This window comes from Macaca mulatta, chromosome 19 (assembly GCF_049350105.2).
Source record: "Macaca mulatta isolate MMU2019108-1 chromosome 19, T2T-MMU8v2.0, whole genome shotgun sequence".
In the NCBI taxonomy this organism is placed as follows: Eukaryota; Metazoa; Chordata; class Mammalia; order Primates; family Cercopithecidae; genus Macaca; species Macaca mulatta.
Genome location: NC_133424.1, coordinates 2,102,462 through 2,125,695, shown reverse-complemented (window position 1 = coordinate 2,125,695; position 23,234 = coordinate 2,102,462). Strand labels below are relative to the sequence as shown.

The 23,234-nt window shown below is 56.8% G+C and overlaps 2 protein-coding genes across 41 annotated transcripts in view; both read right to left on the bottom strand.

The window, feature by feature from the left end:
- Window positions 1-2,157, bottom strand: RPS15 (ribosomal protein S15). 2 transcript variants are annotated; one of them, XM_015122282.3, is made up of 4 exons: window positions 1,946-2,121; window positions 1,631-1,716; window positions 256-490; window positions 1-149 (listed from the first exon to the last, which is right to left on the bottom strand). In XM_015122282.3, the coding sequence occupies exons 1-4, from the start codon at window positions 1,967-1,969 to the stop codon at window positions 36-38; spliced, it is 459 nt and encodes a 152-aa protein (XP_014977768.1). In that variant the 5' UTR covers window positions 1,970-2,121; the 3' UTR covers window positions 1-35.
- Window positions 2,158-5,087: 2,930 nt separating this feature from the next.
- The window catches only part of DAZAP1 (DAZ associated protein 1), a 28,857-nt gene continuing 10,710 nt past the window's right edge, over window positions 5,088-23,234 (bottom strand). For 3 of the 39 annotated variants that reach the window (XM_077978839.1, XM_001094635.5, XM_028840275.2), the window contains exons 2-12: window positions 22,812-22,852; window positions 21,915-22,081; window positions 21,562-21,627; window positions 19,206-19,316; window positions 18,064-18,112; window positions 14,510-14,592; window positions 11,493-11,646; window positions 10,475-10,504; window positions 10,122-10,262; window positions 8,068-8,244; window positions 5,088-6,029 (exon numbers count right to left, since the gene is read on the bottom strand). In XM_077978839.1, coding sequence (XP_077834965.1) covers window positions 5,854-6,029; window positions 8,068-8,244; window positions 10,122-10,262; window positions 10,475-10,504; window positions 11,493-11,646; window positions 14,510-14,592; window positions 18,064-18,112; window positions 19,206-19,316; window positions 21,562-21,627; window positions 21,915-22,028 — 1,101 coding nt within the window. In that variant the 5' untranslated portion in view covers window positions 22,029-22,081; window positions 22,812-22,852 and the 3' untranslated portion in view covers window positions 5,088-5,853. Of the gene's footprint in view, window positions 6,030-6,947; window positions 7,037-8,067; window positions 8,245-10,121; window positions 10,263-10,474; window positions 10,505-11,475; window positions 11,647-14,509; window positions 14,593-18,063; window positions 18,113-19,205; window positions 19,317-21,561; window positions 21,628-21,914; window positions 22,082-22,811; window positions 22,853-23,234 lie in introns of all 39 variants that reach the window. The other 36 variants (XM_077978842.1, XM_015122344.3, XM_077978840.1 and 33 more) reach the window with 29 other exon arrangements.

Below are 23,234 nucleotides of genomic sequence, written 5' to 3'. Positions count from 1 at the left end.
GACTGGAGCCAGGTGCGCCTTTATTAGCTGAGCCACTACTTGAGAGGGATGAAGCGGGAGGAGTGGGTGGCTCCAATGCCGGGCCGGCCGTGCTTCACGGGCTTGTAGGTGATGGAGAACTCGCCCAGGTAGTGGCCAATCATCTCGGGCTGCAGGAGACCAAGAGCGGAGCTGGGTGTCAGGCGATCCCGCCTGCGTCAGGCGACCCCAGCCCACCCCGGGCCCAGTCCGTTTGGCAGGGACGGCCGCACGCACCTTGATCTCCACCTGGTTGAAGGTCTTGCCGTTGTAGACGCCCACCATGCTGCCCACCATCTCTGGCAGGATGATCATGTCCCGCAAGTGCGTCTTCACCACTTCTGGCTTCTCCATGGGCGGCGCCTCCTTCTTGGCCTTGCGCAGGCGCTTCAGCAGTGAGTGCTGCTTCCGCCGCAGGCCCCGGTTCAGCCGCCGCCGCTGGCGCGCACTGTACAGTTGCATCAGCTGCTCGCTGGAGAGGATGCACCAGGCAGAGTTTTGTGAGCGGCCCGGCCCGGGGTCACCCTACCCACTCCGGGGGACAGAGAACTAAAGCTTGGTTCTCCCCAGGGACAAAGCCGCACTGGACTTGTCACTGTCCATTGTAGTGACCGCAATGAACACGCCAAGTCCCTCTGGCATCCCCGCCAGATATGCGCGACTCATCCCTCAGATGCAAGAGCCACCGTGTGACTGCAGAGACTCTGGACAAGGGGCCCGGAGACCACAGTCTCAGACAACATGCTGTAGCGCACAGCTCGGGCCCAAGGCCTCTAAAAACGCAGCAGAAGGCAGGAAGGGCGCGGTGGCTCCCGCCTGTGATTCCCAGCACTTTGGGAGGCTGAGGCGGGAGGGTCGCTTCAGCCCAGGAGTTCAAGACCAACCTGGATGACATAGAGAAACCCTGTTTCTACAAATAATTAAAAATCAAGGCCGGGCGTGGTGGTTCACGCCTGTAATCCCAGCACTTCGGGAGGCAGGTGGATCACCTAAGGTCAGGAGTTTGAGACCAGCCTGGCCAACATTGAAACCCGTCTCTACTAAAAATACAAAAATTAGTGGGACGCGTTGGTAAGCCCCTGTAATCCTAGCTACTCGAGAGGCTGAGGGAAGAGAATCGCTTGAACCCGGGAGTCGGAGACTGCAGTGAGCTGAGATCGAGCCACTGCACTCCAGGCTGGGAGACAGGATGAGGCTCCGTCTCAAAATAGTAAAAAAAAAAAAAAAAAAAAAAAAAATGAAAAAAATAAAAAGGAAAGCCAGATGCCCACCACCACCCTGCCTGGACAGGACCCAACTACTGCCACTGCCCTTAGAATCCAAGGCTGCCCGTTATCTTAAGTCACGTTGGCTACAGACAGTGGCTACACCCTCCAACTAAACCGCGGAAAAGGTAACAACGGGGAGCAGGTTGAAAATAAGTAAAAACCTCAACGTCTCTGGACAGTTTTCTGGGCGCAAGACCACGCTCAGTCCCAAACCCGGGCGGAGACTGTGCTCGCCCACCGCCGCAGAGGCGCTCGGATCCCCGGACCCCCGCCCCACCGCCCGCACCCGGACAAGCCCCACCGCTGGCCCAGCCCCGCCCGCGACCCCTGCCAGCCGCCCTTACTAGGACATGTCCAGCAGCTGGTCCAGGTCCACGCCGCGGTAGGTGAACTTGCGGAAGGTCCGCTTCTTCTTCTGCTCTACCTCTGCCTGCGCGGGCGCCGGTCGGGCGTCAGCGGGATCCCGACACCCACCTCCCACGACCACCGGGCCCGAGGACACCGCGGAAGACGCGCGGCGGCGCCGCCGGGGACAGAAGCCCGACAGGGACACACCGCCTTAACCCGTCCCTGGGGGTCACGCGCGGCTCCGGGTTACGGGGACCCAGACATGAAGGCCCGGACAGGCCTTCCCGACCCCGCGTCGTCCCGACACCCACCGGGTCCGCCCCGCGCCCCAACATCCAGCCGCCTCCAGGGTCAGTAGCAAGCCGCCGTAGTCGGGAGGCCGAACTGCGGCCCCCGCGGGACGGTCAGAGGGTGGATGGCGCCGGATAGGCCCGGTAGAGACTACCCAACTCGCAACACTCACCATCTTGCCGGATGCTCAGAAAAGAGCGCTCTGGTCCGCGCCTGCGCAGTTATCGCGAGACTGCCGGCGTGTCCCGCCCCCTCAGCTGTGCGCGCACACGCGCTTCCGCTTTCCCGGCGGCGAACACACGCCCTCTGCCGTCTGGAGGGCAAAACACAGGCTGCGGGGATTAGAGCAGCCGCCGCCTGAGGTCTGCAGAGCCGCTCCCTCCACGGAGTGGGATTTTGGACACGCCGCCTCCCCTGTCTGAGCCTCGGGTTCGTGCTCCGTCATCTACACGATGGCACCCACCTCAACAAGTATCTATGGAGCGCCTACTGTTTGCTCGTAGGTGCGGTTTGAGGGTTCAGGTCCCCGTGTGGGAAGCAGACAGGTCATTACAGATACCAGAGCAGGGACAGGACCTCCCTGAAAAGCACAATTCAGGCTTTAACAGCTATAACATTTTGTATATAAGTTAGTAAGGGGCAACATAGCGAGACTGCCTCTCTACAAAAAAATACAAAAATGTGTGTTTACAAAAATTTGTGTACACATGGACATAAAATATTAAAAAATACAATAATTCCCAGCTACGCGGGAGGCTGAGCCTTGAGCCCAGGAGGTCGAGGCTGCAGTGAGCCGTGATCACGCCAACGGCACTCCAGCCTGGGCAACAAAGCAAGACCCTGTCTCAAAAATAAAGTTAGGAATATCACTGGGTTTGTTATGTAAATGTAGTATGAATAATAAGGATAGCTCAAAAAGGAAGAGGAGTAACTAGAACTATGTAGGAGTGACTTTTTTTTATTTTTTTGAGACGGAGTTTCACTCCTGTTGCCCTGGCTGGAGTGCAGTGGCGTGATCTCGGCTCACTGCAACCTCTGCCTCCCGGGTTCAAGTGATTCTCCTGCCTCAGCCTCCCAAGTAGCTATTACAGGCACCTGTCACCATGCCCGGCTAATTTTGTATTTTTAGTAGAGACAGGGTTTCTCCGTGTTGGCTAGGCCATGTTGGTCTCGATCTCCTGACCTCAGGTGATCCACCCACCTTGGCCTCCCAAAGTGCTGGGATTAGAACCGTGAGCCACCATGCCCGGCCTAGGAGTGACGTTTCTATATCTTACTGGAATTAAGTATAAAGTTGAAAGTGATTTTTTTTTTTTTTTTTGAGACAGAGTCTCGCTCTGTCACCCAGGCTGGAGTGCAGTGGCCGGATCTCAGCTCACTGCAAGCTCCGCCTCCCGGGTTCACGCCATTCTCCTGCCTCAGCCTCCCGAGTAGCTGGGACTACAGGCGCCTGCCACCTCGCCCGGCTAAGTTTTTGTATTTTTAGTAGAGACGGGGTTTCACTGTGTTAGCCAGGATGGTCTCGATCTCCTGACCTCGTGATCCGCCCGTCTCGGCCTCCCAAAGTGCTGGGATTACAGGCTTGAGCCACCTCGCCCGGCCCGAAAGTGATTATTAACTATGATGTGGCACCCGGCTGGGCGCAGTGGCTTATGCTTGTAATCCCAGCACTTTGGGAGGCCGAAGCGGGTGGATCATCTGAGGTCAAGAGTTCAAGACCAATCTGGCCAACCCCATCTCTATTAAAAATACAAAAAATTAGCCAGGCATGGTGGTGGCGCGCCTGTAATCCCAGCTACTTGGGAGGCTGAGGCATGAGAGGCGCTGGCAGTGAGCCTGGGTGACATTGAGACTCCTCAAAAAAAAAAAAGCACAAAACCTCTGGGAACCCGACTTTAGCTGTGGCACAGTCCAGGGAGCTGAGCTCTCCCCAGCCATCCATCCCCACAGTCCCAAGGGAAGCAATTACACTGTACCCAGGAAGGGCTGAGTCTCCATCCCGAGGAGCACAGGACCTGTGTGTGGGGCCCATCCACGTTGCCCATTTTCCTGCAGCAGATACCGTCCTGGCTGGGAAGCTGATTTTGTGAGTGCTGCCCCTTGGCTGGGGGAGCTAATGTGATGGGAGGGGTTGACACTCAACACCATGATGACCTGTGGTGTGGAGAGAGAGCCGCCCCCGCCTGGCCCTCCTGGAAACTGGGGCAGCAGCTCCTGAGGACATGGGAGAAGGCTCTGACAGCAGGGAATGGAGCTAGCTTCCTGGGCTGAGGCGTTGAGGGGTCCTGTCTCAGTGAGGAAGCTGCGCTGCACAGGGATGTGGGAGGTACCCCTTTTCTTGGCTCTCTCCAAACTAAGCCAAACCTTCCCTGTCCCCAGAATATGAACTGGGGCAGGGGTTCTGGCTGTTGCCTGCAGTCTCACGCCTGGCACGCTGTAGGCTTCCAATTTGGGACTTCGCAGTCCTTTTTTTTGTTTTTGTTTTTGTTTTGAGACGGAGTTTCGCTCTTGTCGCCCAGGCTGGAGTGCAATGGTGCGATCTCGGCTCACTGCAACCTCCACCTAACCGGGTTCGAGCGATTCTTCTGCCTCAGCCTCCCAAGTAGCTGGGATTACAGGCGTGTGCCACGACACCCAGCTAATTTTGTATTTTCAGTAGAGATGGGGTTTCTCCATGTTGGTCAGGCTGGTCTCAAACTCCTGACCTCAGGTGATCCACCCACCTCGGCCTCCCAAAATGCTGGGATTACAAGTGTGAGCCACCGCGCCCGGCCCTTTTTATAAGTCTCGCCTTCCCTGACAGAGTGACAGAGTATCGCTTCCCAAAGATGCCCCTGTCCTAATCCCCAGAACCTGGGGATGCATCATCACCTTCCATGGCAAAAGATGTGACTAAAGGTCTTGAGATGAGAAAAGCCTGGAGCCCACATTCCCCCAGAAAACCGGTGGCGGCCATATCCTAAAAGTCACAGCATCGCAAGACCCACTGAGGGATGGGCCCAGCTCTCCGCTCAGCCTCTGCCCCGAAGCCCTCGGCGCTGCTGAAACCACCAAGAGCCAAGGGCAGGGTGAGGGCACCTCCGTCACGCTTCAGACCTTTCCAGGCACTGGAAGGGTAGGCACAGCCCAAGACCAAGGAGGGAAAAAACGGACACAAAGTGGTTTCTAATCCAAACGCACTTCTCTTTATTCAAACCAGGGTCAAACTGGTCAATGGGAAACGCCCTGAAGCCACGTGCCTGGGGAGAACGGCTTCCTACTCGGTTCCGGTTCGGCGCTGCCGTGGGATCCACGTGGCTGGCTGTGCGCAACCCCCACAGTTCACCTCAGACACTACCAAGCAGGTCAGTTGACAAAAGCAAGGAATTAAACAAAAAACAGAAACACACTCAGTAGATTTCTTCTTGAAGCTCCCAGAGTTTCTGGACCACCAAGTCCCAACCCCCAAAGCCAGGAGCGAGGAGACTAACAGCGCACCCCCCTCCACCAGTGCCGACGGAAACCCTGTTTTAAATTAAAAAATAAGCCAGTATACATTGTAGAAAATTTCTCTTAAAAATCTCACAATTTGTAAATGTATATTTTTTCTTTAACATAAAAGTTTACAATATACCGTAAAACAAAAGGCTCAGGAAAATAATTTCCAAAAAAAAGGAAGAAAAAGAAACCTGAAGTTTTGAATTAAAGCTGAAGACATTTTTTTTTAAACCCTGTTGTTGAACCAGTGACTTTTTTTTATTGTGCTGATGGGTTAGAGAAAGAAATATTTAAAAACCTCAGTCCAGACGACACCCACAGCCGCTCCAAAAGCCTCGCGCCCCCCCGCCCCCCAAGGTTGAGTCGCTACTTTGCCGCCACGTTTGTGATTGTCACGAGTTCCCAAGTTTGGAATCCTGGGTCGGCCGTGCAGGCGTCGCGGCGCCGCGGGCTAGCGTCGGTAGGGGTGGAACCCTTGCACGTTGTGGTTCTGCCCTCGTCCAAAGCCGCTGCCACCGGCGGGGGGGCCCCCGGACCCTGGCACGGAGGGGCCCCCGTAGGAGGGAGGCTGCTGGCTGGGGTCCGAGAAGCCCTGTCCAAAGCCACTCAAGTCCTGCCCGTAACCTGCTGGGGGAGAGAGTCCTGTGAGCTCGGGGCAGTCCCCGGGCAGCTGGCACTGCCATCGAGCGTGGCCACCTGGACACAGTTCCGCCGAGCCCGCCTTGAGTCCACCGGCCCCACAGGGTGGGGTGGGGCCCTTCTGAGGCCAGCACCTGGGCCAGAGAGAGGAGCCCCGGGCGTGTTCTCTCCCTCAAAATCACGTGAGCAGGGCGCACACAGAGAAAAGTGGCTTCCAGAGCCCTCACGGCCCACATAACCTCGCTGCTTCCCTGTTCAATCCCGAAGACGTGGTTGGGCGAGGGGGGGGCGAGGGGAGGCTGGAGAAGCCTCGGGGGTTGGAGACACGCATGCCCCGAGGTACCACGGCGGACAGGGCTTCTACAAAGCTGGCTCTTGGAGTTTCAGAAAACCCCTGATGGGCCCTTGCAGTGATACAGGGCCTGCCCCTCCATCGCAGACCAGACCCCACGTTGTCCTTCCTGTCAGGGCACATCCATTGGTGGCACGTGTCAGGGAAGGGTCTCTGGGCCCAACCTGACTGCCCCAGTGACACCACTGGCTGAGGGGCCAGCACACCCTGCAGCCCGTCCGGCCCACACAGCCGACCTCAGGAGCATGGACAGCGGTGTCTTCACAAGGACAGAGCTGCTCGGGCTGCTCCCCACCCCACTGCACACCTGGCAAGAAGCCCCTCCCATGACCTCTGGGTTCCCAGTCGGGTGCACATGGGCACGGGTGGGCGTGGGCTCTCTCTGGGGGATCCTGGGCCCGCTGAAGGCTTGTGGCCAACATCTTGGCACCGGCAAGGGCCCCATCCCAGAGGGCACCGCCAGCGTCCACCCCCGCCCGGGACGGCAGAGGAAGCCACGTCCACCTCCCGGTGCAGGCGGGTGGGAGGACCCTGGAGAAGGAGGCGGCACCTACCTAGGCCACATCACTGCTCAGCCTGACCATAAGACTGTAAACAAAGTGTGGGCCGCAGCCCGGCGGGGCTGGAGAATAGGAACCCAGGCCTGGCAAGAGACGAGACCGGGGTGACCAACCCAAGCAGCCGCCACCAAGAGCAGCGGCTGACACACACGCCACGCCCCAACCGGGCGCCTCACGCCCCCCTGCCAGTCTCAGACACGCCAGGGTTTGGTGGTGGGTCAAGAACCCACACATGCGGCAACCTCGGCCCAAGGCCTGGGCGTGGGGGCAGGGGAACCAGAGCCATGCGAGGTGGGGGGGCGGGCACCTCGGCCAAACAACTCCCACGCCCCGGCCTCCACCAGGCCTAAAGGAAGCGTGTTCACAGGCACCCCAGAAGCCCGCGGCCACCTGGAGACGGGTGCCCCATGTTCTCAAACCCGGCTTGGGAATGACCCCTGGTGCTGGAGGGGCCGACTGTGGTTGGAACCCTGCCCACTGAGGCCACCGCACTGATCCTGAGCAAGGCTGCTGTGACTCCTGGCTCAGTGCAGGGCAAGAACTACAAACATGCAGACCTTGACCCGTGCTGACCCTGCCCCCCACAAGCTCCTGCCCCAGAAGCACATGCGCTGCCTACAGATCACGTCCAGGCAGATCCAAGCCACGACAGCCATCCAGCCCAGGGCGAAGCCCACATCCAGGCCACGCCTGCTACAGACCCAGCTTCTGCCCCAAGCGGGGTCTGGACCCAGCAGAATGCTGATGACGTCAGCAACTGGAACCCACCAAGGGGCCAGTGCCCGCGGGACCCACACCAAGGGCCTCAACCTTGAGACAGTGATCACAGCCTCGTGGGACCCACTTCCCTTGACCCAGTCACCACTCAGGTTCCCACACATGCAGGCCCTGCGACGAATGCTCTGCTGCGACCAAGACTCCCGCGCTCCCTTCTGCTGGGGCCGGAGTTGCCACAAGGTCTCTCCAACAACCCCTGCACCTCCCTCTCCTCCCTCTCCCCTTCCCAGCAGGTAAAGGCTGGGGGGCGTCCAGCAGGGGAAGGAAGCAGGAGAAGGCAGGCCGTGCCCAGGGTCCTGGGGCCAGCGGGGATGCGGCATGGCAGGAGACCACTTACCATACTGACCATAGGGGAAGTCTGGCTGAGCTGTCGGGGGCTTGCTCATGTCCGGGGCGGCCTGAGATGGAGGCGGTGGGAAAGCCAGAGGTGCTGCCCCGGGGGTGGCCGGTGGAGGAGGAACCCCCGGAGGGGCAAACTGGTCTGGCGGTGGAGGTGGAGGCCCGTAGCCAAAACCTGCAGAGGCACAAGACAGCAAGGCCCGAGACGTGTTGTGCAGCTGGGGCAGACCAGCAGGAGCTGCCCGGACGGGACTGCCACCCGAACCCACAGAATGCCCAGGCCTTGTGGACATCCACAGAATGGACCACAGAGCCACGGTCCTGGGCCGCTCCCCCCAGAAAACACATGCTCCTGGGAGCGTGGCGGGACGCTGAGCTGCAGCACGGCTGCCTCATTTGTCGCGGAGCAGCCGCCAGGTGGGCCTCGGACAAGAACTCAAGGAGCAAGTAACCCCACAGCAAAATCGCTCCTTCAGACAAAAACCTGCCCCCATGCCCAGCCCCCATGTTTAGGAAGCTGCCAGCACAGGCAAGGGCGCATCCTGACGTGCTTGGAAGGGACTGCCGGGCCGGAGGTGCTGCCGCCCTGCTCTCTGTTGCTGGACATCAGGTGGGCCGAGGTTCTACCCAGCTCGCCTCCTATCAGTCATCTGGCCCACGGGCCTCCAAGTGCAGAGCCTGATTCAGGCCAGAGGGCGGAACTGCCTGCTCCTGTGCCATGGCCATGTGGAGCCTCCAAGCCCCCCAGACAGGACTAGCTCACACTGTGATATGCCCCAACTGTAAAACACCCCCAGGGCCCAGGGGCTGCAGGTGAAATCAGATCACGATACCATTCCTGCTGGTTGCATGCTGTGAGGCGCAATCCCTGGCTAGGCAGGTAAGGGACGCAAGACTCCTAGAAAGGACACCCTACGTATGGCCCGTGTCCCTTCTTCTCTACTGGAGGGTGCCAAGGCCCCACCCTGGGGGCCTGTCTAAAATTCTGGGTGTGCTGAGGTCAGGAGTTCGAGACCAACCTGACCAACATAGTGAAACCTGTTCTCTACTAAAAATACACAATAAGCCGGGCGTGGTGGCGGGCACCTGTAATCCCAGCTACTCAGGACCCTGAGGCAGGATGATTGCTTGAACCCAGGAGGCGGAGGTTGTAGTGAGCCAAGACTGGGCCACTGCACTCAAGTCTGGGCAACAAGAGTGAAACTCCATCTCAAAACAAAAAAAACAAAACAAAAAAATAAAATAAAATAAAATAAAACCCTGGGTGTGTCGGCTGATCTTACACTCAGCTCTGTAATTACAACTGACGGGTACAGGAAAATTAGTAAAAACCGAGAGCTCGTGAGGCCGGGCGCGGTGGCTCACGCCTGTAATCCCAGCACTTTGGGAGGCTGAGACGGGCGGATCACGAGGTCAGGAGATCGAGACCATCCTGGCTAACACGGTGAAACCCCGTCTCTACTAAATATACAAAAAAATTAGCCCGACGCGGTGGCGGCGCCTGTAGTCCCAGCTGCTCGGGAGGCTGAGGCAGGAGAATGGCGTAAACCTGGGAGGTGGAGCTTGCAGTGAGCCGAGATGGCGCCACCACACTCCAGCCTGGGCGACAGAGCGAGACTCCGTCTCAAAAAAAAAAAAAAAAAAAAAAAAAAAAAAAAAAAAAAAAAAAAGAAAAAAAAATTAGAGCTTGTGCACCCTCAAACAAATGCCAGACAATCCTGAAGTACCAGGCTAAGAGACGAAGTCCAGGCAGGCTCCGTCTCCTCAGGAGCTTGTGAGAACTGGCCGGGCACAGACATTCCTGCAGTGAGTTCTCCAACCCACAGGAGCCTGGGTCGCCCTTTAGCATAACCAGCGAGGCCACGTGCAACAGAGCCCATCTGCAGGTGAAGGGCCTGGTGGCAGCTGACCTGCTGACCAGCCGGCACCCCACCTATGGCCTTCCCTGTGGCTGAGGCCGGACGTGTAACGTAAGACTCCCCATCACCCCCGCCCACCACGTGGTGTCTCCGGAGCAGGCGGGAGGCCCTCCCACAGGCCCCCTAGACTTACTGAACTGTGGCGGGGCACCATAGCCCTGAGGGAAGCCCTGGGGAGGGGGAAAGCCTCCAGGAGGGGTGGATACGATGTAGGAGGTGAACGGTGGGGGTGGCGGGGGGGCTCCTCTTCCTGCAGGGGGCGGTCCATAGCCACCTGAAACACACAGTACAGGGGTGATGGGCAGAGAGCGCTGGACGACACAGCCTGGCCACAACCAGATCAAGGCCCCAGCAGGACCCTCACCCTCTTCCTCTCTAGCACTCAGGACACAGGAACCAGGCTTTGCTGGCTGCCCCAGGATGTCTGGTCAGTCAGCCTGCCATGTGGCTTCTGTCCCCACCTTTGCTCTATAAACAAGGACTTACCAATCGCCTGTCCTGCCGGCACCCACATTCCTAGATAAGAGAACAGAAGAGGAGGTTGGCGCCATGTCCACCCAGGTGCCCGATGCAGAGAAGGAGCCGCAGAGCATGGACGTCAGGGGCTGGGACCGAGCCTGGAGCCTCCTGTGCTCAGAGCTCGTTTGTCCTGAGGGCAAAGGCCCTGAATGCTGAGCAGAGAGGCGCTCCCCACCCCCGTAGAACAGCCTTGAAGCCACTTTCCTCTGCGCCCTGACAGGCGGCAGGCACTGTGTCTGCTGACTGGGGAACGGGTGACCTCCCAGCCCCACCTGAGGAACCCAGAGAAACCTGACTTCTAACCCTCGAGAGGGCAGGGACCGTCCCACAGCACCTCTGAGTTTCCAACAAGGGAGGCTCCAGAGAGAAAGATTTTAGACGAGGTGCAGGGAAGCCAGTCTCGGGACCCGGATGAGGCCCATCTGGAACCCTGACCTGCAACTTGGGTCAGGCTGCCGCCAAGCCCAGGGGTTCTGTGGCTGCTGGAAGCTCCGAGGGGGGCAGGTCGGCCACACATGGGTCTGGCCACAGAGGGCCCATGGCACTGCAGAGGGAACGGCAGGTGGCAAAGATCCAAAGCCTGCCGGGTCCTCATGGCCCCCTGGGGGCAGCACCCTGATTCTGAGCTCAGCTTGGCAATGCCAGCCCTTTCAGGGTTTCATTGCTCAGACCCGCTGTGGCACATGATTGCGAGGTGCAGACGCTCACTGCAGCTCTTCCCCGTGACAGCGAGTCCCAGGACCCGGACGGGCACCGAAGCCGTGGCCACCCCGCTACTAAGGAGGCTGCGGGTGCTGCCCAGGAGCTGGCTCTCAGTTGGCACCTCGTGGGGGCTCAAGGACACTGTGCTGTGCCAGCTCTGCCAACATCGGCTCTGTGCATGCACAGCAGAGGTGTGGAGGCCATGGTGATCGCAGAGCCCAGGATGCCCAGGTCGAGTCTGAGAAGGGGAATTTTCCCACAGGTACTTGTGCCTCGGCCTTACCTTGCGGGCCGTATCCTTGCTGCCACGTGGGCGGGGGCTGGCCTGCCCAGCCATTGGCAGCGTTGGGCACGACCCTGCTCCCCCACTGGCTGGCACCTGGCTGTCCCGGCGCTTGGCTCTTGCTGTCGCGAGGCTCAGCTCGTTTAACTTCCACCTAAACAAACCGAGCTCTGGTTTAGGGCGAGGCTGCCAGTCCCAGCACCCCCTTCCCTTTAGACACACCCTCGGGTAACTTACGACTACACTTAGCATCTTACAACTTAAGACTAAATACTTAACTATAAACCTTATTTAGGCCAGTAGCATTTTTTTCTTAAAAATTTTTTTTGTGTTGAATTTTTTTGTTTAAAAAATGTTTCTCAGGTACAACAGATACAACTGTAAGACACACAGAGCCCGCCCGCTGCAGGGCAGCAGGACCGAGCCCAGAGCCCTCGGGGTTTCCTGCATGATGAAGGGTCTTTCACTCAAGTAAAATGGCAGTGTCCTCCTTCCTCTTGAAAACACGGGTACAAAAAGGGACCAGGATCTTCCCAGCAATCGGCATCCTCATTGCCCTTTGGACCGCTCGGAGCCCGCCCACCTGTGCTTTTAACTCATACCTGAGAAACACGCTTGGTGTTTTACTTAGATTTTTTAATTTAAAATGTCTAATGGAAGATAAAGACTTACCTTCCCCAGGCTAACGCTTAAAGAATCTCAATTAACTCAAAAATAATGTCAGAGGGAATGGATGTGATAAGAGAATCTTACATTACATCTAACAAAAAAAAGTAACAAACATGCAATAAAATGGACATTTGGATCAGTAAGCAATCTTCATACTGTGTTCACTCAGCAGCCCGGGGCCCTTGCTCTCTAGACGTGTCAGGAGCCACAGCCTTCTCAGGAGGAGGGTGCAGGGCCGGGGACAATGGATGGAGCAGGCCTGACCTACTTATTCTAGGCGCAGTGGCTGACCTTCCTTTAATGCCTGCTTGAAAATATGGGCGGATTGACAACACAAAACTCCCCCAATTCCGGGGCTGCCTCAGCATTTAAGAATCCTGAATTTGTCTTATTTTTATGATAAACTGTAATGAGAATAAAGAGACAATGGATCCGCCTGCAGCCGGCCTTGGGGTCTCAGTCTGGAGAGCTGCACATCCGGTGTTCAGAATCCCTCAGTTCTGCCTGTTAGAGAACAGACAGCAGCAGCCATGAGGCACAAAGCCCCCACCTGCCCAATGCCCCAAGGACCCGCCTATGATGGGAACAGGATCCCGTTAGCTCACGGCAATGCGACAGCAGGACCAAGAGACCCGTTTCAAAGAACTCCAATTAACGAGTCTCACACACTCTCCTTAGGGGACTGTGGTTCCTGCTTACAAAGCAGAGCAGTCCTTGTACTTTAAAAAAAAAAAAAAAAAATTCTTTTACCCTTTCCTATCTGAATGCACCAATGCAGAGTCGCCTGGCATGGAGGGTTAATTACCGCCCGGGACCAAACACTGTACAAACAGAAAATCCCCATGAGGGGCCAGTGTCGCTCCAGCCAACCAGTGAAGGTCGGCGCCGGGCAAGCTGGACTCCAACGACTGCCTTGCTTGGAAGGCGAGACCCACACTGAGGTCGCCCAGCTTGGGAGCTCGCGCAGACCAGTCACGGCTGGGGGCACCTGCGGGCTGCCCAGGGACAGCAGGTGTGTGCGCTGTACAGAGCACTTTCTGTCCCACAGACCAAGATCATGCTTTCCCCAAAGTGTCAACGTTGTAGTCCCTTAAAACGCTGAGCACAGACTCCTTGAACCTCTGCTTGTGCTGTCGCGCACCCATGCAGCCTGCATGCTAATTTTAAACTACAAGCTGCACTGAATGTCGGAACAAAGATTGTGTCTCCTATTTTAGTTGGGTTCAAAGGGAATTAATGAAGTCTGCAACCAAATCTAAGCCACCTGTATATAAAAATAACTACACAGGCTACTGTTTTTAAAAAAGTTCTGCTATGGAGACCTCGGGCTGGGGCAGAGGGCGGGGGCAGGAGACAATGAGCGCGATGCTCCCTCCAGGACATTTTAATTGAAAAAACCACCACGGCCTTGTCCCAAGGGCTGAGCGTCGTCTCCTGTTAGGGAGACGCTGCCACACCAGGGAGGCCGGGTCAGAATCCCACTCAGTGTGTGAGGCGGCCTGGCACAGCCAGCGGAGCTCCTTGGTTTGAAAGGACCAAGACAGGAATCCTGCAAAAACTTGGACCCCTAAGCTTTTGCTAACTGCAAGAAATTCCACACTGTAGAATTTCTACCAGTTACTTATTTCAGAGTCCGCTTCTCAAGAACCTCCAAGGGTCCAGGTAAAACAAGGATTCAGGGACCCCTTTCTGACACACACCTTCCAAGGGCTGGCCTGGGGGTGGGGGTGGGGTGGCCTCCTGTCCCTCTCACCTCCGGGGGTAACACAGTATGAAGATGACACAACCAGAGGTCACTTGACTGCATGGTGGCTGAGTACTACCGAGAGCATGTGGCTGGTGCCGGAGTTCCACAGTAAGTGACCCAATTCAAACAACCAGTCCTTCATGATGTTTCCACTGTGCTTTCGATTTTAAGCGGAACCTGGGCTCTCAAAGGTCCCTTGCTGATCACATTACAGGTCAGTGTCGGACAATGGGGATTTGCAGACATCTGAAGGAGTGGTCGTGGAAACCAAGCCTGAGGCAACGCTGCGGTTTCACTGGAGCCAGCCCCAACACCACCACAGCCGCCCGGCCCCAGCACCCCCTCCCCCTGCCCAGTCCCAGGTCACCCAGAGGGAGGGCTCCAGGAGCAAAGCTGAGAGACGCCCACCCCGCAGGAAGGGTGCTTAGGAAGGACAGGACCCTCCTCACATCTAAAGACCCAGGTCCACCTTAGGCAGCGAAGGTTCACAGGACGAACTCGCCCGACCCTTTCTGTGAAGGAATGTTCCTTTCCAGTGAAACCCCTAAGTTGCCTAAGACTTGGTTTGGTCTTAAGGTAAAATAAAACTACAACTACACACTTTTTTGCCCATGATGTCGTGAAAATGCATGTTGACAGCCTGGTCCACTGATTGTTCGTCCTCGAAAGTAATAAATCCAAAACCTAGCCAACGACGAAGAGTGAATCAAGGTAGCAGGGTGTTGTGACACAAAACAGGATGATGAACAGTATTAGGGACGGGCCGAGGGATCGACCTTGGGTTTCAGCTAAGCTGTGTGTGGGGCGCTGTGGGCCCCTGGGGCGGCTGCCTCCCTCCCCAGGAGCCGCCACTCGACTGGACACGGAGTGGACAGACGGTGACGTCCGCACTCCCGATGACGGCTCTGCTGACTGAGGCCTAAGTCAAGTCTCCGCCCCAGACACCCAGGGCTGGGGCTCCGTGTCACGAACAGATTTGGAACAAGGAGCTCATCTTAGAAAGCAGCAGTGGAGACAGTGGAACGGTGAGGGCCTCCATCACTACTGGCAGACAAAGTGCCCCCCAGGGGAAGGTCAGAGGCCTGTGCTGGAATATTCTGGCTCTCGCCTGTGGAGAGATTGCCAGTGAACCCTGCAGGCCGGGGGCCCACGTGGAACGCTCCACCTCAGTCAGGGGTGTGCACCGTGGATGTGTGTCTGCTTCTCTGAAACCCAGGATTCTCCCCCTTGGCTTGCAATTTGCTTTGCAGCTAGTGCTGACAGCAGCCATATATCGTTCTAAAGCGTTAACAGGTACAGTATCTATCATAGCTGGTGCCTCACTAGGCTTACCCAACACTGTTGGGTAAGCCCAAGGAGTCCTAGGAGAGGTCATATCATACGCATATATGCATATTATATACAGGTAGATAAACAATGCACAAAGATACAGGCCACAACGGGTTCCAGCAGGTCAGACTCTGCTGTCAGCAGCAAGAGCGAGATGCACCATGGGATCAAAACAGAAAATTTTAAAGGCAAAAAAAATTTAGCATTTCCCAAACAACGAGAGTGGCAGTATAAACGAAGTTTAGTGGGTCTGGGGTGAGCGCGGCCCCCAGCTAACGGGGCGGGTCTCCTCCTCTAGGCGCAGGAGTGCGCTGGACTCTCCAGGCCTCCCTGGCTGGGTGGAGCGCGACGCCGCGAAGCACAGTCCTCCCGAGGCGGGGCCCAGGCAGCACTAGCCCCTCCCCAGATGGAAGTGCGCGGCAGACAGCTGCCCAAGACCTCACAGAACAAAGACGGACGTGGAAGAGCTGAGACCGGGCTGAAGATGGGCTGCCCACGCCAGAGGCACAGGGTGCGTGACAAAGCACCACACAGCAGGGGACAGTGCGACACGGGCGTGAGGCGTGAATGAGCGCGGCAGAGAAGGGCCGTGGGGGTGGGAGCAGGCAAGGGCCCCCGGAAGGAGCGGCCCACCATGGGGCCTCTCAAGCTGAAGAGACAGGGACCGGGGCTGCTGTAGCCGGGACCAGGCAGAAACGGACAAGCAAAACTGGGGGCAGGGAAAGATGGAAACGGGGCAGAAAGGGCAGCTCAGACTGTGAGGGGACAAAGGTCACTGTGGTTCAGGAGCCTCCCACCGTCCTGAGCACACGCGTGCACCTGAGCGTGGCTGTGCACGCAGTGTCTGCAACCTGACAGGAGGAGGAGGAGGAGGAGGAGGAGGAGGAGGAGAAGGAGGCAGAGGGACCAGGAGGGCAAGGCACACAGCGAGAGGAGCGCAGGATGGAGAAGACCTGAGGGGGTGAGAGGTGAACGAGGCAGCGGCTGGAGCAGGCGGGCCGAGGGCAGACGTGGGAGGTCCAAGCGGGGACCCGCACAGACACTGTGTGCCTGAGACACAGGCGGGGTCCCCGACAGGGACATGGCCATGACCTTCAGTCAATGGAGAGGAAGAGGGAGGAGGTGGTGGGGAGGGGGACACAGACCCATCTCAGAAGATGCAGAAAGGCCAAGGGAAGAGGACACACTCTCTGGGAGGACCCGCCAAGCAGTACCGTGGCGTCTCTCTGGCCCTCCACTCGCCTGACACCCAAGGGACACTTTCAAAGCCCAACATCTAAGGACATGTGGCCACGCGCTGGCCCCGAAGTGCTCCGTACACGAGTGTGGACTCAGCAACACTCGCCATGTCCCGTCCACATGGGACAAGACAGGATGCAAGGAGAAAGGGCGCCAGCTCTGGGCAGCCGGAGGGGGACCAGGAGGATCTAGAAGCAACCCTTGGATTCCCGCGCACTCAAGTTTCCCGAGATCAGAGGCAGTATTTGGAACACGGCATCGGTGATGAAAATGAAACAACATATTTAGAAGTAGACATTTTCGCAAACTGCAGGAGTGTCTGAAACCACAGGGCTCGCCTGGTCCGGGCACAGTGCAAGAGGCGCTGGGTCCTGGGGGAGGCGCCCTGAGCGCTGTCTAGGAATGCGGCTGTCAAGAGGCGACATCACCACTGAGGAAGCGGGACAGAAACACCTGAAACTTCGTTTACACCCCACTGGAGCAAAGCCGCTCCCTCCTCTGACTGCGGGACTGGCCTGTACCTGTGTGATATAATTTAGCACCTGGAGAAGAGAAATCTAAAGAGATATCGTTAATCACACACAATTCACAGAGAGAAAAGGAAAAACAGCTTACTTAACATCACTGTACTTTACTATGAAACACTTAAGTACGTCACTAAGCATGTATGTCTAAATTAAGTTACGACTAAGACTTAACAGCGTAACCGACATGGAGGAGGAGCGCTCCTAACCGTGGGGAGGGAGGTTCAAATGGCAAACTATGCTCCAGCATGGCGGGCATGCTGCGGCGCCACCTGGCGCTCGGGGCTGCCCGGACTGACCTGGGCCGGTGCGGGGGCGGCACATTCGCGGCGGGCAGACCCAGGCTGCAGATCTGCTCCCGGGGCCGCCAAGAGCAGCCGATGAACCAAAACCATGCGGGCAGCGGGCGGGACAGACAGCAGCAGCCACGGAAAAGGGGCACAGAAACTGGGCGCCCATCGTCCCAGCTCCACAAACCAGCATGGATGGGCGGGCAGGAAGCTGAGGGAAAACGAGGGGAGGCCCTGAGGTGACTCCTCACCCCTCCTCCCACCTGCCCTGCTGACTTCAGAGAGGGAACAAAACCGAAAAAAAAAAAAAAAAAAAAAAAGGAAAGGAAAAGAAAAGAAGAAAAAAAAAAAAAAAGCATGAGATGGATCACGGAAAGTCCAAGCTCCACACCGAGCCAGCTGACTCAGCTGACGACACGAAATGAGACCGGCCACACTGGGAGGACTGGACGAGGGTGAAGGAAGGTCAAATGCAGGAGGACCACACTCTTCTGGACAGTGAAAAACAGAATCCAGGCCGAGACTCATGTCAAGTCATAAAAACTTGAAAAGAACAAGCCAAAAAACAATGTGTGACGTCTGACCTCGGGAAGCACAGACAGGCTGAATGGGGTGCACATGAGGAGCCCACATTTTAGTCATTTGTCTCCAAATCGTCCTTTCCTGAGGCTGTTTGCTACAGCCGCCACCTGTGTGTGCCTGGCGGGTGAGATAGTTTGCCATCTGAGGGAGGAGCAGGGAGAAGGCTGAGGACAAACTAGATCTGCCCTTACCTCGGGGCCTCTGCTTCTCGGCATCATAGATCATGACTACCTCTGTGACCTGGAAGGAGAGAGTGGCGTCAGTTCGGGCACCACGGCCAGCACCGTGGGTGTTCTTCTGAGGGCACAGCCTGTTCCCACAAACCCAAACTCTCAGCATAGGGCGCGCCCTCCTTGAGCAGGGGAGGTGCATGGGCAACAGCTGCTCCATGGGGCTGCCGTCTGAGAAAGGCGGGAGCCCCAACACTCCCAGGGCCAGAAGCAGGCAGTGAGAAGCAGCTCCAGGGCAGGCGTCTGGATATCCGCCTCCGGGCTGCCCATGGCCCCGCTCACATGTGTGATGAGGGACAGGAAGGGCCAACAATGTTGGCCACGTGTGAACCAGGCCATGTGTGAATGCAGGGTACGTGGGAACCAGGAGACCCCACAGAAGCCCTTCCCACCCAAACGCGGGAAGCAAAGGGCACACTCGGCCCTCACTTGAAGTGGCGGGGCAGCCACACACAGCTCCTTGGTGGAAGCTGTGCTCCCAGGCCCCGCTCGGGGCCTCTCACTCCTGGCCCAGGCCTCAGGCACCAGCTGCTGAACATGCGCAGTACCCGGGCACGCAGGGCTGTCCTGCTGGCGGGGCTCGTGTGTGACCTGCGGGGCATGGCATGAGTCCCAGCAGGACCTTGGGGTGACTGCATGCCCCTGCCTCAGGTGACTGGGACGGCTCCCCACTGGCCCCCTCCCGGCTGTCCCAGCTCCCTCTGGCACCAGGCTCAACTGAGCTCGGGCATTTTCCCACCTGCCTACTGGAAAATCAGCTCTGGCTGGCTCGCCCAGGCCACGATGAACCCCGTTTCTGTGTAACTGCCCCTCTCTGACACTTGACCCCACGGTGTTCACAATGGAATCGGGCGGCTGCCCTGAAGGCTGTCAAGCTGGTTCACTGCAGAACTACCCTACTGGGACGCGAAATGGCCACGAAGGCAAAGGCTGGGCTTTCTGTCTTTCTGGAGAGCGCAGGCGTCAGGGAAATGAGAGAGAGACAGCTCCCAGCCGGAAAGGCCTGCGCACCTGCGGCTCCGCCACTTCAGCCCCGAGAAGGCCGAGGACTGAGCAGAAGTGGCTCTGTCCCAACAGTGCTGCTGGGGTGGGGAGAAACTCACCACTCCAAACTTCTTGAAGTATTCCCTGAGCTCTGTCTCACCACAATTGTGAGGAATTCCACCGACAAATATCTTATTTGATTTACTGTTATCGCTCCTGGGTCCTTTCTGCTGTTGAAGAAGGGAAGGACAGTTAGTTCACGCGGGAAGCCTCCAAACCCTCCCGCGAGCTGCGTGGGACGTGAAGCTCAATCCGCACTGGTTCTGAGTCAGCTGAAAGCCAGAGCAGAACACTCCACAAGCCTGCTAAGTCCAAAGGGCAACCAACAACACTGGGCTCTGCTGAGACGCTTCTCATCTTTCTAGAGACCCAAGGAGACAGGGATTCAGCATTTTTGCAAGGCTGAATTTCAGCTAAACTGACACACAGCACAGTGCGTGCCATGCCTTCAGTTATTCTGAATTACAACCACTACAAAGTGGAAAAACACTCCAGTGTGAAGCAGGGACTTTAGGATGGCAGGAGAACGGCAGCAGCAGCGATGACATGAGAAGAGATGAAGTTGGATTTCAGCCTGTAGTTCTCTAGCAGGTGACAAAGACGACTACGGAAACCTCCAGCAGCTCAAGAGCCGCGTGAAACAGTGGCCCAAACCACACAGCCCCTTCTGCCAGCCTCCCGCTGTCAAGGGCGCCTGCTCTGGGACACCACTTCCCGGGCCCTCATCGCTCACTGGGCGGCCAGAGCCAGGAGCCTCGGGTCCAGTTCCTAGGCCGCCCTTGGGGCTGGGGCTGTTCTCCTGATCCCACCCACCAACCATCCTTTTTTTTTTTTCCCTATCCATGGTTATCATATTTTAAGTTGTCCCAACTGCTTTGGATTAAGAGACTATAAACCTTTGGGGATAAGTGCACACTGCCATGAACGTCGGGATGGTTTCATAAGTGTGTGCGTGGGCCAGAATCCATCAAGTGGTGTAGTTTACTACTTGCCCATTGTATCTTAATAAAAACTAGAGAGATTAATTAATAACCAGATGGAATAAGAACCTTGGATTCCAGTCTGAAAAAACCAGCTATGAGAAACACTTGTGAAACAATTCTCGAGCTGGGAACAGGGCCTAGACACAGATGACACGGGATTCCCGGCAGCCGTTTTCCGGCATGCTGCCGGTGGGTGCGTGCGGTTGTCATTTTAGGAGACGCGCCCTCCGGTCCTTAGGAATGGTGTATGTGGACACAGATGGATGTAAATACATATAGATACATTTGATAAAATATTAATAATGGATAAATCTAGATGGTATATTCAGGTATTCTTTGTGCTATTCTTCTAATTTTCCTGTAGTTAAAAAGTTTCCCAGGCCGGGCGCGGTGGCTCACGCCTGTAATCCCAGCACTTTGGGAGGCCGAGGCGGGCGGATCACAAGGTCAGGAGATCGAGACCACGGTGAAACCACGTCTCTACTAAAAATACAAAAATTAGCCGGGCGCGGTGGCGGGCGCCTGTAGTCCCAGCTACTCAGGAGGCTGAGGCAGGAGAATGGCGTAAACCCAGGAGGCGGAGCTTGCAGTGAGCCGAGATCGCGCCACTGCACTCCAGCCTGGGCAACAGAGCGAGACTCCGTCTCAAAAAACAAAACAAAACAAAACAAAACAGAAAAAGTTTCCCAATAAAAGGTTAAAAAAAAAAAAAAGAATTGTTCCAAGAGTTCTGAAGCCTGCAGTAGATGGGATTCTGCTAGAAATGCAGACTCTCGGGCCCTGCCCTGCTGCCCACACTGTGGAGAGGCTGGCACCTGGTGCCTCAGCAGGCCTCCAGGTCTGCACTGTCCAGCACGTGCTGCAGGGAGGGTAAGAGCTTTTCCATCTGCACCGCCCCAGTGGTGGGGGGTGCAGGAAGGTGAGGTGTGGGTGGTGGTGAGACCCAAATGCCAAGGAGACCCCCTGCCAGGACGGTGCCCTGTCGGCCAGGCAAGCACCAAGGCCGCAGGTCAGAGAACCCAAGTTGCCACGTCAGGAGATCTCAAGTGGAGCCGTAGAGTGGCCACAGCACGAGCTGTGAGGCGGCCCGGCCCAGCCCCGGCAGTGGAAGGATGGCCCACCTCTGAGGAGGGCCAGGCCCAGCACAGAGGGCACACAGGGCACAGAAGAAAGATGACTGGCTTCTGACAATCAATGGCATTAGCTATCATTTTTTTTTTCTTAAGATAGACTGGTAACAATTGTCTTGGCTGTGAGATAACACACTCACAGCACTGATAAATCTGGGTGATCCTCAGCTGCTCGAGTGCCAACCTAGAAGACCTGCGTCGCTGTCAATCCTAATGAGCAACAACAGCAGATCGAAGGCACGTATTTCCCTTCCATGTGGAGTGGAGAACACACGAGGAGGCCGCCCTGCCCAGCCCCTTACCCATCCTTCCTTCGGCCGTGTTCTCTCTGGCTGCATCCCCCGGGGTGTGCATGGCTTGGGGTCGATCTGTAGGAAATTTCAAATCAGCCAGTTGTGAATAAGAGGCTGTTTCTCTAGGAAAGAAGGTGTCAGCACAACAGCAGCCACAGCACAGCAGCCCGCCCCGCCCTGCCGGCTCCATTCACCCTGTATCCTCCTGCAATATCCAGCCTCAGCTCCAAGGCTTAATCCTTCCCAATCAAGCCCACGTTCAAACACGCTCTAAACGTGAACATCAGTCACAGTCCAGGACAAAATGAAGCAGAGGAAGGACAGGTGAGACAGTGGGTGAGAGCTCCCGGAAGGGCACTTACGTTTCGGCCGTCTAGCGTGTGCGGTCTGCTGGCCAGCACCGTCCCCACACAGTTTGGGTCCTTAAATTTGACAAACCCAAAGCCTCGAGACTGGTTGGTGGTTTTATCTTTCATGATAACACAGTCTACGACTTCTCCATATTGGGAAAAGTAGCTGCGCAGAGTCTCTGCTCAGAAATCGGGAAGAAAACACAAACACACAGGGCCAGAGCATTAGGCACGTGCCTGGCGGTGCTGCTGGCACGCAGGCGCCTCCAGTCCACTGGCCGCGCACCGAGCAATGCTGAACTGGGGCTGGAGGGGGGGAGGGTGCGGTGTACAAGAAGCACTGGGGGATTCTGCCCAATATACACTTGAGGTCCTCATGTAAATCAGAGGGGCTGCCAGTGAGCACAGCAGTGGCCAGCGGTTACAACCTGACTTTGTGGGCATCCAGGAAGGCAGCGTTTAAGGCCAAGGCAAACACAATTCTGAATGCTGGCAGTGGCCAAGGAGCGCCGACTTTGCTGCACTCTTTCCTCCTAATCTGGCCTCAGTGACGGCCCGGCCAGCCCCTCGCCCTCTGCACTCTTTCCTCCTATTCTGGCCTCAGTGACGGCCCGGCCAGCCCCTCGCCCTCTGCACCTCCAGACAACAGCTGTCTGCCTCCACAAGCCACCTCAGCCCGAAGTCTTCCCTGTAACTTGGGATGGAAATACCAAATTAACAGTCTCAGAGCAAATACACACTTACTCTCTGCCCCAGCCAACTCCAGTGTGCCCTGCCCAGAAATCAAAACAATGTCAAAAGGCCTTTAAAACATCCGAGACAGCAGCAAGAGGCGGGCAGACAAAACTTGAAGGCCAAGGTCCTAGAGCCCTGTCTGCAGTGCCCACCTGACACCCCTTCCCCACCTACCTTGGGTCGTGCTCCAGTCAAGACCGCCCACAAAGAGCTTCCTGCAATTCAATGAGAAGATATTCAGGATCAAGACAGCGCTCACCTTAGAAATGCCCCCCATCTGAGTCAAGCTGAGGTCTTAATTCAAACCACAGCAGCAGTTTCTGCAAACATGCTTGTGCACGTGATGGTACATAGAGCTCACAGCAATGGCGAGTCAGCCTTGCCCATGCTGTCTGCAGACATGAAAGATGATCCCAAGCCTTGCCATGGGGAGAAGACTGTGCCAGAGTCACACGCCGGCCTCAAGCGCAGCAGGCGACGAGCTCCTGCGCCAGGCCAGTGGTGCCGGCACCAGGCTCACCTGCGCTGCTGAGCGGGACACAAGCTTGCTTTCCTACAGCTTTTGCAAATATTTTATAATCAGGAAAAAGAATGTAG